This window comes from Delphinus delphis, chromosome 17 (genome assembly GCF_949987515.2).
Source record: "Delphinus delphis chromosome 17, mDelDel1.2, whole genome shotgun sequence".
Taxonomy (NCBI): domain Eukaryota; kingdom Metazoa; phylum Chordata; class Mammalia; order Artiodactyla; family Delphinidae; genus Delphinus; species Delphinus delphis.
The window spans coordinates 28,473,374-28,490,459 of NC_082699.1; the positions used below are offsets into that span (position 1 = coordinate 28,473,374).

The 17,086-nt window shown below is 39.1% G+C and overlaps 1 protein-coding gene across 1 annotated transcript; it reads left to right on the plus strand.

Moving 5' to 3' along the window:
- The first annotated feature begins 454 nt into the window (after positions 1–454).
- Positions 455–15,356, plus strand: CA2 (carbonic anhydrase 2). Its single transcript, XM_059994845.1, has 7 exons — positions 455–851; positions 1,961–2,158; positions 8,791–8,909; positions 9,338–9,430; positions 10,433–10,495; positions 13,066–13,221; positions 14,579–15,356. Exons 1-7 carry the CDS (start codon positions 818–820, stop codon positions 14,696–14,698), a joined length of 783 nt encoding a protein of 260 aa, XP_059850828.1. The 5' UTR covers positions 455–817; the 3' UTR covers positions 14,699–15,356.
- The last annotated feature ends 1,730 nt before the right edge of the window (positions 15,357–17,086 follow it).

A 17,086-nucleotide genomic window follows, 5' to 3' on the forward strand; every position in this document is an offset into this window, starting at 1 on the left:
CGCCTCAGTTTGGACTTACGCAAAAGAGACTCTCTCCTCTTTCTTGATTTATTCCACGGCCTTCCAGCAGGGGGAGCGTGGTTCTCAGCCCTAAGCGGCTCGCTCCCCAGCGCCTCAAGGGACCGTATCCCTATTTGCCCCAAGGTCATAGCTCCTAACCGAGCTTGCCGGCCCAGGGCCGGGGATACCGGTCAGCAACCCTCCGGGCTGGAGACCTCGGCGCGGGTGGGGCCGATGGGGCTGGGCGGAAGGGCTCCGAGGCCAAGGATGCGGTCACAAAGGGGACAGGGGATGAAAGGCACCGGGCCCGGGTCCCGAGCTGTCAGCTCTGCCGCCAGCCTCAGCGCCCCGGAGGGGGATGGGGTGCACGTAGACGCTCCGCAGCCCAGTCCAACCCAGGAGCCCAGGAACAGCTGCTGCCGCCGCCGCCGCCGCCGCCGCCACGCGCGCAGAGAGCTCGGAGCCTCTTGGCTGCCCAGGGACCGGGGACCCGGGCCGCGGGCCGAGGGAGCCGGGCGTTGGGAGAGGAGCTCTTGAACCTGGCCGAGCGCCCGCCGGGAGGGCGTTCTCCCCGCCCCCGGAGCCTCTCCAGCCCGGCCCGCCCCGAGCGCGGGGAGATCACCTCCGCCTGTCACCTCCTCCCCGCGTCGCCCAGGTCCACCCGGGGCCCCCTCCCCCGGGCCGCCCCCAAGCACGAAGTTGGCGGGAGCCTTATAAAAGCCGGCTACAGCGCGACCCGCGGACACACGTTGCAGGCGCCAGAGCAGCCGCCGTTTAGACCCGCGCCAACTCCTCTGCCCGGACCTACGGCGCGACCATGTCCCATCACTGGGGATACGGCAAGCACAACGGTGAGTGCGGCCGGCGGGCGGCGCGGCGCCCGGGGCCCCGGTACCCGCAGCGCCCGCACCTACTGTTTACCGCTGCCGTCCGGAGCACCCGAGGCTCAGGTGCGCCTCCGGCGCCCGCCCCGCCCGCCGCTCCCAGGCACAGGATGCCCCCAGCACGGATCCCTAGACCACCGTCGAGGAATCCCTGAGTCCCGCTGTGGCGCGCAGGGCCCGGGGAAAGGGGTGCGCAGCCGCAGCCGCGGGACCCACGGACAGCCACTCCAGGGTCACGAGCCGGAGACCATCCTATCCCGACCCAGGAATAAACTAGGAAGGGTTGTAAGGAAACATTTTAGTTGTTGATCGCAGAGGAATTAGGGAACCCCCTTCACCCACCCACCCGCAACTTCATCCTCAGCACCACCTGTGGCTAAGACTCTCAGCACGAACTGTTCCGGGGCATTTTCTTGGGCTGGTCTGAATCCTTTGCGTTGATTTCTGAGTTTTCCCTTCAGCTCTCGACTTCTTATGTTAGGAGGTCACCAGGAACCCGGTTTTATCAGGGCCGCAGATCTGGGTTCTCCCGGGCCAGCAAACGCAAGGGAAAGATGTGTCTGGCGCATCTTTGAACATCTTTAGGGGTTTGGGGATCCCCAGGTCATGGGGATCCTGACCATTAAAGGAGGGGTGCCCGGGCCTGAGCAGTTGACTCTGTCCTTACATCTAGTCCGAGGACTAGAGGAAGGAATTCCGATCTGCTGGAGTGTCCTAAGTGAGCTTGCATATCCCAAATCCTAATCACAAACCCAGTGTCAGTTGCTCAATTTCAGTAAAAGGAGCATAAAAATGGCTAATATTTATATGGCGCTCACTACTTGTTCTAAAGCTTTACATGTATTGATTCTAATTCTCACACCAACCTCTATAAGCTAGATGTTATTATTACCCCCTAATACAAATGAGAAAACTAAGGCACAGATTAAATATTTTCCCAAAGGTTATTCAGCTGTTCAGTGGTGCCGCCAAAACTGGAGCTGAGCAGTTTGGCTCCAGAGTCATTGCCCTTTTCTAGGGGTCTGCATGTGCCCTTCCCCACACTGGGGAGTTCACACGTCTGTTCTCAAACCCAGGACCCGAGCAATGGCATAAGGACTTCCCCATCGCCAACGGAGAGCGCCAGTCCCCTGTTGACATCCACACCCAAGCAGCCGTTCATGACCCTACCCTGAAGCCTCTGTCTCTTCGCTATGAGCAAGCAACTTCCCGCAGAATTATCAACAACGGTCACTCTTTCAACGTGGAGTTTGATGACTCCCAGGACAAAGCAGGTCAGTGTTTAAAAAATAACTTGTGCAGTTCAGCCAGTAGCTGTTTTCCCAGCTTAACAGGAGCAGCAGCAGGACCCCTGTAATACTACACTCTGATAATCTTCATTAGGTTGCAGTCTCTGAGGAGTAGGCTAATTACTTTGAAGTGGCAGGGGCTGTCTCTCCCTGTAAAATTCCTGGTTTCTATGTAGGGCATTGAATAACTGTGATATGCCTGGGAAAAGTCACAAAAGGCAAGGTGCCCTGGCAACAGAGATCAGCAAAGATGAGATTTGCAAAACTTGAACTTTTAAGACTCTAAAATATTTGTTTCCCAGAATTGATGCCTATCCAAGAAAAAGCACATCCTAGGGTGATCTGCAAGGTAGCAGTGAGAAGAGTGATGGAAACCTAATACTTTAAAATCCTGAAATTCTTGGAAACATTGTATTTACAAATACTTTCTCAGCATTAGGCTAGTGTAATAAGGGTGGTCGTGTATCTTGGTATCCACCCAGAAATTCATTCCACAAAGGAAAATGTTTTAGAGTTGGTTGGACATACCTGGTCCATTACTGACAAAACCAATTACCATAATTTATTTGTAGTGAGGCTGTTTACAGAGCGCCCTTTGAATTGTTCTTTTCTTCTTGCTTAGAAATAGGAGAACAATCCCCTTGATTTTGTTGCCAGTGTCCTATTTTCCTGAGTGCTTTCCTCTGAAGGGCACTGAGTGAATGGAGCTACAAACACATTATGTGTGGTGGTGTGGGAGTCTGGGGGTGGGGGGCAGGGAGCATTGGGGCAAAATGAGGGAAGATAGAGACAACATTCAATAATGCTGTCAGAATGTTGGAGTAATGACCTATAGTACTCACATGGTATATAAATGTAATTATCGTCATTATAATAGAGTTGACTATTCTCTTTCAGTAGCTATCCAAAGTATTCAGTACAGTTTTGAAAAAATTCTTCCTTCCTCCCCTCTTGGGAGTGATAGTAACTTAACCTAAGTTTTTGTTTTCTTAACTGTAAAATTGGAGTAGCAGTGTCTATTACAGAGGAAGGATTGAATGGGACAGACATATAAAACCTAGTGCCTGTCACCTAACAATTCCTCAATAAATGACCATTGCTCTTGTCGGGTCTACACACCATTTGACTGCCTTTATTAGGCAATTGCTGTAGCTATTGCACCTCTGATAAGTTTTTTGAATTAAGTTTTTAATTAGCTTTAAAATTACTTCCCATCACTTGATGGCATTTTAAAATCTTACTTTTATATTGTCCCAAACATGCCATTTATTATATTAAACTATGTACTGATTTTATATATGACATTATTACATAGTAATATGTCTTACCATGAATATGTCAAGTTCTGATGGATTTCTACATAAGCAGGAAATGATGAGAGCTAGCCGCCTTTGTCTAACTACTTCTGGTGACTAACACATACATTACTACAGCAACTGGCCATGTTTAGATTGTGAAACATGAAAATCAAGTGGTTCAGATAGAGGCTCAAACCCATGTCTTTAGAGACAGAGGTATTATTCACCTAGTTTTATGCAAAAAAACAAAATTCTTACAAATACCACTTATATGTTAAGACAAGCTAGGCATCTTGAGGGCAGGATGGAGTCCTGGTCCCTCTCCTGCATCCCCAGAGGCCATGATGGCGATACCTCAGGTAGAAAGACATAGAAATAATAGACGCTGACAGTCACTTTGATAAGTGCAACAAGGAAGTATCCCAAGGAAATATGGAAAGCAGGTTTGGAGTTGGCCTGAGCAAGTCAGAAAAGACTTTTCAGGGTGAATAAAGTTTGTGGTTGAAGGATGAGGCTTGAAGGATTTCAGTTTCTTGGAGGAGACTCCAGACAAAAGGAAGTAGGAAACATGGGGGACTTGAGAGAGCTAGGCAAGAGGTACAGTAAAAACAAGAGGAGTGAATGTTAGAAAGACTTGTTCTCCTTTAAATACGGAAGACTCCTTTGTACTTTTGCCCATATCTCTTCAACATTTGCAGTTGTTTTGATTAAACAGGAAGCATTTTTTTTTCTAGAATACAGAATATATTAAATGCTGATGTTAAGGGAAAACACACCTACAGGATAGAAAAAAGAAAAAAAAGTGAAACAAAACCAATCATACCATGCAGAGAAACACCCTTTAGACTTTTTTTTTAAGATCCTAGACTCTCAAGTTAGAACAAATGGTAGAGATACTCTAGTCAAACCCACTTAAAATAAACATGAAGAAACAGAACGCTCAAGAGTTTAAGTTACTTGCTAATCATCTCCTTCCTAGTTTGTTGGAATGAGACTAAATGGCAACCACTTAAAAATAGAAATTGAATAAGAATCTTTGAAGGACCATCATAGTTAATATTTAGTGTGTTTGTACTTGTACCATGTTTTTAAAAACTGATATACTTTTATGTTCACTTAAGTCAAAAAATAATTTTTCATTTTGGTCACTCAGTTTTTTAAAATGGACAGTTTATCATAGCTTTTTGTTAGGAATTATTTTCATGGTGTTAACATTTTTAGATATCCTTTATTTTCTGTAGTTAAATGCTTCAGTTCATTTACTTCCCCCCTCCACCCCCAGTGAGATTTCAGTCTTCTAGAACTTCTCATAGACTCAGATTTTCAGATGTATCCTAAATGTTATCTTATACCCAAACTTAAATACTTGGGTATAAGGACCTGAATTGGTAGAATTTATTGCTATGTTTAAGCTTGAGAGAAATCTTTTAAAATGCGGAGTTAATAGGCTTTAGCTAGAAGCTTGGGTTAAAGCTCTCATCAATCTTCTAAATTCCTTTAAAAATAAACCACCTTAAATTAATGAAAAATTGTTAATCCTGTTAGGTTTTTTTTTTTTAATTATTAAAAAATAAATCTTCCTGCTTGAGATCTTTTATTACATGCTTCATCTGGGATAAAAGAATAGTAGTCAAATTGTTAACTCCTGCTAACTTATTAACTTTTATTAATGAGTTTGAAACTCTCCTGCTTTATAGCAAAGTTAGAGGCAAATATCTTTGAAAAACCAATGTTCGAATTATTGGGCCAACCCATATACAACTCTCACATCATTTCTGCTTTTAGAAATTGGAATATTTTTATCTGTTTTTATTATTTCAAGAAAGAGAAGGAAGGAAGCTGAGTTCACCTGTGCTCATTTCAAGCAGATCATTGTTTGTATGATATAATGGATCGTCATACAAGATTCCTGCTTGATTTTCAGAGACTTGCTTTTGAAGCTTGAACATTTTCCTTTTACAAACAATTATAAGTTAAAAGGAAACAGAACAACAAAAAATGGAAGGGCTTGTCCTGCCTACTGCTAATGGTGTGAACAGAACCCTAAGCTTCTATAAAACTGACAAAAGCATCCTAGACACTGTATTTAATAATGTTCATGTCAAAGAGTTACTTTTTTTTTTACTCTGGTACAATTACCATAAACCTGAAACTGAAAATTTCTGTTCTCTTGAATCTTAATTGTGCTTACACTAGTGAAAGTGACAGCTAAACATTTCACTACATAAAAAGAAATGGAATGTGGGTGTCTATTTCTCAGATTTGTCTACACTGACATTTGTTTTTTTAACCTTAGTAGGTAGCCCTAGGATTATTGACCACTGCCGAAAAACCAAAACCGATTTAATAAATTTCAAATTATTCACCTGCTAGAAATGTGTTTTTAGTAGACTTATTCATTTACTTCATTAATAGGAAATCCCTTAAATTTTAGTTTTAAACTAAGGATTATTGGGAGTAGTTTATTTATATTTTGGATTTAGGAGAGATTATTGACATTCACTAAGGTCTTTAGTTTGTTATTTGGATGCATCTTATATTAAGTAATAATAAAGTGATTAAGAAGGAAAAAAATTTTAACATTAAATTTTTAATTTATATAAGTATCTAATTTGTTTCAATATTACTGGAATGAATCTCTTACTTTTCACAAGTAATGTATAATTTACATAAGTAATATGTATAAGAAGACAGATTATAATATTACATTTAGTGCTTATTTTGTGTTTTATATATAGTATGTATAATTGATGGAAGACCATAAAAGTTAAACTCTTCTGGGGCTCTTGGTTTTGAGATTTGGATTTAAATTAAGTTTGGAGAAGTCTTGAACAAGACATTGAGTCTTTGAGTAGAAAACCCCATTTATGTATCTCTATCACTTGTGGAAAAAACATTTCTGTGGTACAAGAGATGATTGACTCTTCAGAGCCCCACTAACAGATTTTACAGAGGAAAAAAGAAACAATTTTTTAAAAAGAATATCAGCAATTTCTGATATTCTTTAAAATTATTTTTGCATTAGAAAAACAGGTTTTATTTTAAACTGGGATAGTTTAGAAAATGGCTTGGAGCAATCAAATTAAGTAAAAAAATAAGTAGATCCAGAATATTGTGTAAGCTCCATCTTTAACCTTGTCTTTCCTATTTCTCAAATAAAAAGATGTATGCTACCTATATTAGAGTTTATGGCAATTTATTATTATAACAATGTTTTGAGGGATTTCATTGACTAAACTCCATGCTAAGAATTTGCTGAGGAATGACCAATTAGTTGAAGAGGACCAGAAATGCTGCTTTTTGTAGCAATTAAACTTCAAGAATTTAATACCTTTCCTAATTACAGTAGGCTTCTACTCTACATAGCAACATAGTTTTATTTTAACAGGAGTTCAAACAGGTATCTGGGAATAATAGATTAGCCCTGAAAGTGTTTAATCTTTGAACTTAGAGTGTTTCTTTTTTTTTTTTTTTTAGTATTAGAAAACCTTATTTAATAAAAGCTCATATACTCTTGCCTAATTCTAAATCTTTTCTGAAATATGATCAGTTATCTCAGATGCTTACTATGGTTTTATTTAACTAATTTTGCCATTTGGTAGAATTAATGATGTTACAAATGGTTTTTATGATCAGCCAGTTAGTTAGTAGTTTAAAAAAGTTACTATAAAGGAATTAATTTTGGTATCAATTTACCTTATAAACATGTATTTTGTTTTAAGGGTATATATAATTATGAAAAATGGGAATTCCTTCATTTTGGAAAAAGTCTATTTTGGGGATATAAGGATAATTCTTTCCTTATCAGATTTAGAAAAACACTTTTACAATAAAAGTTAAGTTTCAAGAGATGTGATATTATCAGAATACATCCAAATTCATGTTTCTTAATAGATCTGTAATATAATACCATTTATAATTTGTTCTCTTTCTTTTTTTTATTCTTTTCTTCTCCTGGCCTATTGTAAGGCAGATCTGGCAGCCAGAGGTTGTATCAGGAGCCATAGAAAGGCCTGACTGCTTAAGTATCTTCCAGCCAGCTTTATCTTTTCTTTGAATAGATGAATGGGTATTGCTGCCATCTAAGCATATTTAGGTGAAGTTGAGCGAACAAACTTTTTGTACAGACTTTGTCCCTTGGTTTTACAAAGCCAAAATTAGTTTGGGCTCATTACTCTGTGGAATTATAAATCAAAGCTAATAAAATACACTTATAGCAAAAGGTGTTCTAATCCCAGTTCTAGAGAAATAAAATTGAAGTAGTAGAACTAAACTAATTTTAAAAGCTTGTATCAGTTAAGTCCCATTAATACATATAAATTAGGTAAAAGGCTTTTTGGAGGGAATGGGGGAAACAGTGATTTCTTACTATTTTAATCCTCTCTTAAGACACAGCTCATTAATTATCTACAGATAGACTATAGTCTAAGAATGTGATTTCTAATATGGATTTAAGTGTAATAAAGTTACATTAATATCAGAACAGTAGAATCATGGGATGGTTATTAAAGTTAGAATTTCAAGAAAGCATTATGCACTGCGTCTCACAGATAATCAGTCAATTCTTAGTGAAGTAGTAAATAATTGGAGGTATCCATTCTACAAATGAGCAAATTAAGATCAGAAAGTCAAATAGAACATTTTAAGGGTATAAAGCTAATTAGTAGCAGTGACAATCTGCTGTGTAAGGAAAATTGTAAGCCTGTGTAAGGAAAAAGCCTGTGTAAGGAAAATTGATTTTATGTTGTTAAGCTCAAGGGAATGCTTATTGTTTCACAAATTCTGGTAAGAACTGGTATCAGAGGTTAGCAAGGCCGGCTGAAGGTCAGTCACTGGGCCGTGGCAGAGGAGAGATTCCTCAGCTTGCAGGTGTGCAGCAGACCAGCACTGACGAGTAGCTGTGGGCACTTCCTCACTGATTCACAGAGGAATTCATAGTTCCCCTGAAAATTTCCTCTCTCTGAACCTGAACCTGAACCTATGAGGAGGCCCCAAAAAAATCTGGAAGAGAAGTGCCACTGTGCTCAGAAAACAGATGGGAAAAGCATCCATCCTTCAGTCAACACAAGTGAGGAAAAAATAAAACAGTTGAAATGATCCTCTTCAGCTCTGTAGACTAAACCTGAGTCTAGATTGAATTTTCAGAGTGAAAATGTTGGTTCAGGCATAAATTTAGTACTATAAAATGGGATTAAAGATTGTAATATTCAGTAGTGTGTGTTTCATGTGCATGTGTATGAGTGTGTGTGTATGTAAATGTGTGTGTGTGTGTGTGTGTGTGTGTGTGTGTATATATATATATATATTTTTTAATTTTAGTGCTAGAAGGAGGACCCCTCACTGGCACCTACAGGTTGATTCAGTTTCACTTTCACTGGGGTTCATCTGATGAGCAAGGTTCTGAGCATACTGTGGATAAAAAGAAATATGCTGCAGAGGTAAGATACACTTTTTTTCTTTCAAAAGCTTAATTTGGTAAACTCAAACCCCCTATTTTACAGAGGACCTTCACATTTGCTTTTTATAACTTTTATTTGTGATATTACGATTAATGCTGCAAAACTTTCTCTAAGACCTCCATTTGCACAAAATTAATAAATTCAAATTGGAGGATCCTGTTTTAATGGAAATCTAGAAATAAACTTTCTGTCTTTCCTCAAAAGTATGCAACTCTTTTTCTTAGAGTTGTTGAAGGAATCACTTGATATTATGCCAATTAGAATTAAAATACAAGTTTAGATTTAAAATTATCCACATTTTCACTCTCTTTAGTAACCTCTAGCTGTGAAGAAAAGATCGCTAGATAGCTGTGTAGGCTTTTATCATGTAAATCATTTGTTGTTTGTGGTTTTGTCTCCTACTTTAGCTCCACTTGGTTCATTGGAACACCAAGTACGGGGAGTTTGGAAAAGCAGCGCAACAGCCTGACGGACTGGCTGTTTTGGGTATTTTTCTGAAGGTTAGTTGATGGCCCAATTCTTTTTATTCCCTGTTTTCAAAAAAGATTAACTGGACAGAACATTCATAACAAATAGGACATTCTACAAAGAGCCTAGGAAATGCCTTTGGCTCTGAAGTATTTTCAGGCTTATTTTCCCGTGCATCTGCTAGTAGCAGTAGAGATGGGGGACAAAATTGCAGAGATATTTCATAGGTACCATTTGGATGTAAATGTGAAGGGTATATACATGTGAAATGTGAAATGAGAAAGAGGCATATTTTGGATGAATACTAGTATTTTTTTTTCATTCAACCTTAAGCTAGATAGTACTATTTTATGATAGTGCTAAATTAAGACCAAGTTTTGGAGAAGTGAAGGACAGTGACTCCATATTGGAGAATCCAGGCAACAAGAGTAGGACATACAGGTTGAGCTGCCCTCTGGATAGTTGTCAACCCAGTGGAGAAAGGTCTGGGCTGCAGATTCATGATTCTGGAAATCCTGTGTCAAGGTGGAAGCTACAAGTGTATATGAAATCATCCGAGGAAAGCATGAAGAGGGAGGATAAAACTGCTCAGCAAGCAACCCTAAGAAACTTCACACTGTAAGGAAAGATGCTGATTAAATGACTAAAAACGAATACAGGAGTCAAGGGAGATTTGGGAGGCTGGAGAGCAGGAGGAAAGCCAAAAGAGGGGAGAATTTTTAAAAGGAGGGAAGATGATAGCACAAAATCCTGCATGAAGCTTAAAGTAAGCACGTGAACAGTGCTCTTTGCTTTGGCAGTTGGAGATCACTGGTGACATTTGAGAAGGTAATTTCAGGGGAACTACAGGGGCAGAAGCAGAAGGAGGTTGTCAGTGAAAGAAGGGAAATCAAACTAAGACTGATGGGTGGTGTGTAACAAATGGTGGGTTTTGGTTTGCTATTTGGAGAAATTTTACCATAGAGCTGCCCTAATTAAAAGCTGGTGTAGTGCCAACTGGAATACACTATCTTGTCCCTTGTCTCTTTCTATAGATTGGTGATGCTAAACCAGGCCTCCAGAAAGTCGTTGATGTGCTGGATTCCATTAAAGCAAAGGTATAGTTGAATTTTTTGCCACCTGAATAAGGTACCTATTTTCCATACCCCACTCATTTTTGAAAATTCTTTTGCTCAAATTGAGTAGTCTCGGTTTGACGTGTGGTGCTTAGATGAGCAGTTAATAAAGGTAAAATGTTGCTTATGCGTTTATTTAACTTATCATCAACCCAAAATTGATCCTAATACTTGTATAATTTTAAGACTTGTATTTATTTAATCTTGCTTCCCATCATTTGAACATCCATATGCAAGAGTCAGAGAAAATCATGATTGCAAGGAGGCTGAAAGATCATCTGGTCAAATTATTCACTCATTCATACAGTAGATATTTGCTGAGTACTTACTACATTCTGGTCACTTTGTTAATCTAGGAAATACAGTGGTGAACATGACAAGTCAAGTCATGCTTTGTGGAGATTTATATTCTATGACCTCTTTGAATTCATGTTTAAATCCGCTGCACAGCACAGTTGTGCTGAGGTCATGGAGCATCTGCTTATAAATACTACCATCAGCAGTAGCAACCTGGCTTTATAAAACTCATCCTCAAATCGAAGCAGCATCTATCTTCTGAAATGCTTACCTGTTACCCTGAGCTTGACTCCCTTGATTCACATAGAATAAACCTGATCCTACAACACTAATTCAAAAAGATATATGCACCCCCTCATTCACTGGAGCATTATTTACAATTGCCAAGATAGAAACAGCCTAAGCATCCAGTAACAAATAAATGTATAAAGAAAATGTGGTATATAGATAGGTAGATATAATGGATTCAGCCATAAAAAAGAATGAAATCATGCCATTTGTGACAACATGGATGGACCTTGAGGGCATTAGGCTAAGTGAGATAAGTCAAAGAAAGAAAGACAAATACCATATGAACTCATATGTGGAATCTAAATAAATAAGCAAAACAAAACAAGCAAACAAACAAAAAACCAACTCAAAAATACAGAGAATAGATTGGTGGTTGCCAGAGGTGGGGGTGAGGCCAAAATGAGTGAAAGGGGTCAAAAGGTACAAATTTTCGGTTATAAAATAAGTCGTGGGGATGACTTATAAATAAGTCAAAATAAGGACTATATTGTCTATAGTTAATAATACTGTATTGCCTACTTGAAAGTTGCGAGGAGTATATTTAAAAGTTCTTAACACAAGAAAAGAAAATTCTGTGACTATATATGTTGACAGGTGTTGACTTATTGTGGGTGATCATTTCACAACATATTCAAATATTGAATCTTTACATTGTATTCCTGAAACTGATATAACATGTCAATTATATCTCAAAAAAAAAAAAAAAACGGAAACAAAGCAAAACCTGATCTTCCTTCCACTTGACCCTATTCTCTATCAGCCTTTTACCTACCCCCAGGCTAATTATCTTTAGTTCCCTTTAACTAGTCTTACATGACAGTTGTGTCTTTGTAGCAATCTTGTCACTCTTCCAGTAACTCTTTCCTGTTGCTTCTGTTGCTCTAAAAGCATGGTGTCCAGAACTGAATACAGTTCTTCAGTTCTAACCCAGCCATCAAATAGGACAGCAAGACAATTACCTCCTCATCAAGGATACTATATATTTTCTGTTACAGCAACCTAAAATTGCCTCATTTCAGTGGCAGCAATTTCACTTTAAATACTGGCTATGATCATGAATGACTTAAAGAAAAATATAAGGGATTATTTTAGAGCAGGGGTCCCCAACTCCCGGCCACAGACAAGTCCGTGGCCTGTTAGGACCTGGGCCACACAGCAGGAGGTGAGTGGTGGGCAAGTAAGCAAAGCTTCATCTGTATTTACAGCCGCTCCCCATAGCTCACATTACCGCCTGAGCTCCGCCTCCTTACAGATCAGTGGTGGCATTAGATTCTCATAGGAGTGCGAACCCTACTGTGAACTGCACATGCGAGGGATCTAGGTTGCACACTCTTTATGAGAATCTAATGCCTGATGATCTGAGGTGGAGCTGAGGCAGTGATGCTAGCACTGGGGAGTGGCTGCAAATACAGATTATTATTAGCAGAGAGGTTTGACTGCACAGAGACCATGATAAATCAATTGCTTGCAGACTCATATCAAAATCCTATCAGTGGGTGTCAAGTGAAAACAAGCTCAGGGCTCCCACTGATTCTGCATTATGGTGAGTTGTATAATTATTTCACTATATATTACAATGTAATAAAGAAATAAAGTGCACAGTAAATGTAATGTGCTTGAATCGTTCCCAAACCATTCCACCCCCTCCCCTGGTCCATGGAAAAATTGTCTTCCATGAAACCAGCAAAAATGGTTGGGTACCTCTGTTTTAGAGGACAAGGTGAGAAAATGGATAGGTGAAATTAATAGTCAGGTTCTCTTGCTCATATCTGCCAGTCTAAATTTCCATGTCAAATGTCTTCTGTTAATTTGTTTTATTCTGTTTTCTGGTGAACATGGAACTTCTCTTTAAAAAAATTGGAAGTTTTCTGGGTACCAGAGGGGAATATTTCTGTTTCCTATTCTCCTGCCTCCCCCCACTCTGATCATGTGACATTTTTAACACGTGTATTTCCTTGTTCCAGGGTAAGAGTGCCGAGTTCACTAACTTTGATCCTCGTGGCCTCCTTCCTGAAAGCTTGGACTACTGGACCTACCCTGGTTCACTGACCACCCCTCCTCTCCTGGAAAGCGTGACCTGGCTCGTGCTCAAAGAACCCATCTCTGTTAGCAGTGAGCAGGTCTGTTTGCTAAAGTCAGGTGGAGCATTTAGTCCAGGCAGAAGGACTTGGCCTTTGGAGTCAGACAGACCTAGGCTTTATTCCTCCTCCTGATGCTTCTAGCTGTGCAACTAGTGCCAACAACAGTGCTTAGCAGATATAATCAGCACTCAATAAGTATTTGTTGTTGTTAACTATAAACTTAGGCAGTTTTTTCTTTTTTACTCTAAAGTTGGATAAAATTGAAGATTACATGAGAAAGGTGTCTGTCACCTAATAAATGCTTTTTTTGTAAGCTATGAAGAAAGTGAGGCTGGGAACAAAGAGATTTTATATTCAAGGATGCATAGGTATGGGTGATAATTCCCAGCCTACTGCTCACTCACCTAAGAGCTTACTGCAGTTTATTTATGTCAGAATACATTTCTGGATCCTGACAAAGGCAAGAGTCATCCCTTAGAGAAAATATGTCTATTAAAAGTCATTCCAGGTTGCTTTAGCAGCTTAGACCAGATACATATTTCCTATACAGTGTAGTTTGTGCTGTTCGAGTGATCAGTGCATGCAGTGACCATGGCTGTGCCTGTTACAATAGTTGGCTTACATGAAGTTGACTTCCTGGGGGGTGATCGAGGGAATATTAGTGGACCAAAGAAATCAGGTTCAAGGCTATTGATTCATGGGCAGCTACATTACTTCCCCAACCACCCTTCTTCATTTAGATCAAGTCATGCTTAAGGAAAGGGAAGTGCCAATTTGCAAAAACAACCTCAAAGAAGAAAGAAACCGGTTGAGGGCTGCCTATGTCACATCACTGTGCCAGGAACTGACGCAAATTTAATAGGGAATCAAAATTAACCAATGATAAGGATTTGAAATCCCAGCTTGGGCAGATTCATTCCTGTGTTTCTATAAATTTAAGAAGAGATGTCAGCCCATCATTCGGCCCCGGAATTTGCAGATCCTGGATCACTTCATCTAATTGTACAGATGCTGTCGTTTATCTTCCCTGGGGTAGAAAACCAAACCTTAATTGGGATCTAGAATTGTTATTGTTACTTTACATCTCAGAATTATTTTATAGGCTTTTGATGTTTGATTATAGAATTAAAAGAGGAAAAAAAACAAGCTCACCAAAAATTTCCTTTCAAATGACAGCAAGATTTTGTGTGTATTTTATAGAAATTGATTTGTTGTATAAAAGCATATATATGTGATCTATATGTGATTATATATCTATTGGGAATCAAATTAAATTTTGAACATTGCAACATGTGAATATTGGGGAATGTATTTCAAGATTTAACACAAACACATAATTGAATACTCCTGTGAAACTTTTATTTTTAATTTTTTCATCTTTGATTTTGTCTTTTAGTTATCGAAATTCTGTACCCTTAACTTCAACGCAGAGGGCGAACCTGAACACCTGATGGTGAACAACTGGCGTCCGACTCAGCCACTGAAAAACAGACAAATCAAAGCTTCCTTCAAATAAAATGGTCCCAGAGCCCATGTCCAGTGAAGAGTCTTTGGGTTTCCCTTTAGCTAAGCACAAGTCTACCTTGGTGAATTGGACCCTGGCTGCTTTGTATCTATTTGGTTTTCTAGACCCTTCTCGACCTGACGTGCTTACTACTAAAATGTGAAAACCTAGACCAATTGTCAGGCTTGACAGAATTGCTGTGACTGGTGCTTTGCTTATGGTAGTAGCCTTTTTGTAACAGAGAATAATGTAAGGAGTAGGAGAAAAGTACCTTGACTTTGTTAGTAGCACGTGGGCTAATGAGCATTCACAATTGTTCACTAAAATGCTATTTTTAAAACATAAGAAAGTAGGATGATTGAATGCAAAGCCATATAATGAGATAAATTGAGCTGTGTAATATAAATCAGGTAAAATAGTCATGATCCTATGTAATGTAAATCAGATAAAATAAATGTTTGTGGTTCCAATATGGTAAATTAAAGAAAATTTTTTTAATTCTTATATATTTGTAGCAATGTTATGTTAAATATGAATTATGTTGTAATTTAGTGACTTTTGAAATATAGGGATGTAAATGAAGTATTATCTGTAAAGATTGTTATAGTTGTGATACAGAGTATATTTCCATTCAAATAATATATCATAACTTAATAAATATTGTATTTTAGATATATTCTCTAATAAAATCTGGAATTCTATTTTGGGTTATTTTATTTTATGCTGGGCAGTGGGTAATAGTGGAGGAGCAGATGTGTACTTTTATAATTCATATTCATTCACTGTTAATAATAAGCCATCATAATTGACTTTCTCATAATTGATGGAGTCTCCATAAAAGGAAAACCCCTGAAGGTCATTTATTATTTGCCAAGCACTGTTTTAAGTGACTTGTGAGCACTCACTCATGTGATCTCCATGAGGACTGATCCTGCAAAGGAGAGAGGAAGTGGTGATATGAACAGCAGAAGGGGGGTGGGGGGATATCCTGAATCAACACGTGCTCCCTGGAAATACAATAAATACAAATCCATTTTATTCAAAAAGGGAAACCAAGTGGTATTCAGAAGTAAAAGAGTCATTTGAATCTTAGGAAGGTAAATTACCCTATTACAGGTAGGAAGAAGAGTGGATAGATGAAATGCCAATCTCCTACTACTATGGCTGTTTTGGATCTAGCTCCGTGCCAGGACCATGGGATGTTTGGCTAATGAGTTATTATGGGAAGCCAAATTTAACACATAACTCAGGTTCCACACTTCGAGGAACAAAAACTCTTTGTTAACAGAGGTAGCAAACTCTCTAAACTCACTCTCACCTGCTTTCCTAAGGAACTAAGCTGAGTTTTCTGCAGAAGAAAGATCACAAGCTTTGGAGTTCGATGATTTGTTTTGAATCCCAGCTCTTCTCAACCTCTCTGATCCTGAGTGTAAAAAGAGAATAACACGCAGGATGTTCATAATTATATGGGGTAATGTCTGGTGTATAAGAGGTGGTCGAAAATAACACATTTTAAATGTGTTGTGTGTATGTGTGTGTGTGTGTGTGTGTGTGTGTGTATGAGTCTGTCAACTTAGTTTCCTGGAACAAGGTTTCTCCTCTAATTTGTTGTTTATTGCTTTGAGTATGGAACCCACAAAGCCAACCTTAAACAGAATCGTGTATGAGCTAACGCAAGAGGGAGGAGATATGGGGATGTATGTATACGTATAGCTGATCCACTTTGTTATACAGCAGAAATTAACACACCATTGTAAAGCAATTATACTCTAATAAAGATGTTAAAAAAATCTCTTATTTTTCAAATCAAAAAAAAAAAGTAAATACTCCAGGTGAGCTGCAGAGGGCCTCTTCTAAATACGAAGAGTTTAATTTGTGTATATTTTTACATATTGGTTTTCAGTTATATATGGAAGCAGAAACTTGTCAACAACTGAGTTCTATATATAGATGAATTATGATGTTCTTGGTGCCTAATAAATGATCTCTATATTCTGCAATGAAAACATTTTATATCACTTTCAGCTGGGATTAAATGTAATCAGGAGACATTTTCTTGAATTTTTTTTGAGAAACAAAAAACTTTCACAAATTATTCTAATTTATACCAGTGCTTTTCAGATGTTCCATCAAGATATTCCTTAAAGCAGAGAAGAAATTCCTTAGGCACAGTTTGGAGCGGATCATTGCTTCTTTAAAGTCTCATGTTTTACTAAATTTACTCAAAATTTCCATTCTACTCTGTATTATAGCCATGTTCATTTTTTTTTTTTTTTTGCGGTACACGGGCCTCTCACTGTTGTGGCCTCTCCCGTTGCGGAGCACAGGCTCCGGACGCGCAGGCTCAGTGGCCATGGTTCACGGGCCCAGCCGCTCCGCGGCACACGGGACCTTCCCGGA

Coding starts and splice junctions, on each gene's coding strand:
- CA2 (XM_059994845.1), top strand. CDS start 818: ATGTCCCATCACTGGGGATACGGCAAGCACAACG. Junction 2,159..8,790: donor TGACTCCCAGGACAAAGCAG/GTCAGTGTTTAA, acceptor TTTTAATTTTAG/TGCTAGAAGGAGGACCCCTC. Junction 10,496..13,065: donor TGGATTCCATTAAAGCAAAG/GTATAGTTGAAT, acceptor TCCTTGTTCCAG/GGTAAGAGTGCCGAGTTCAC.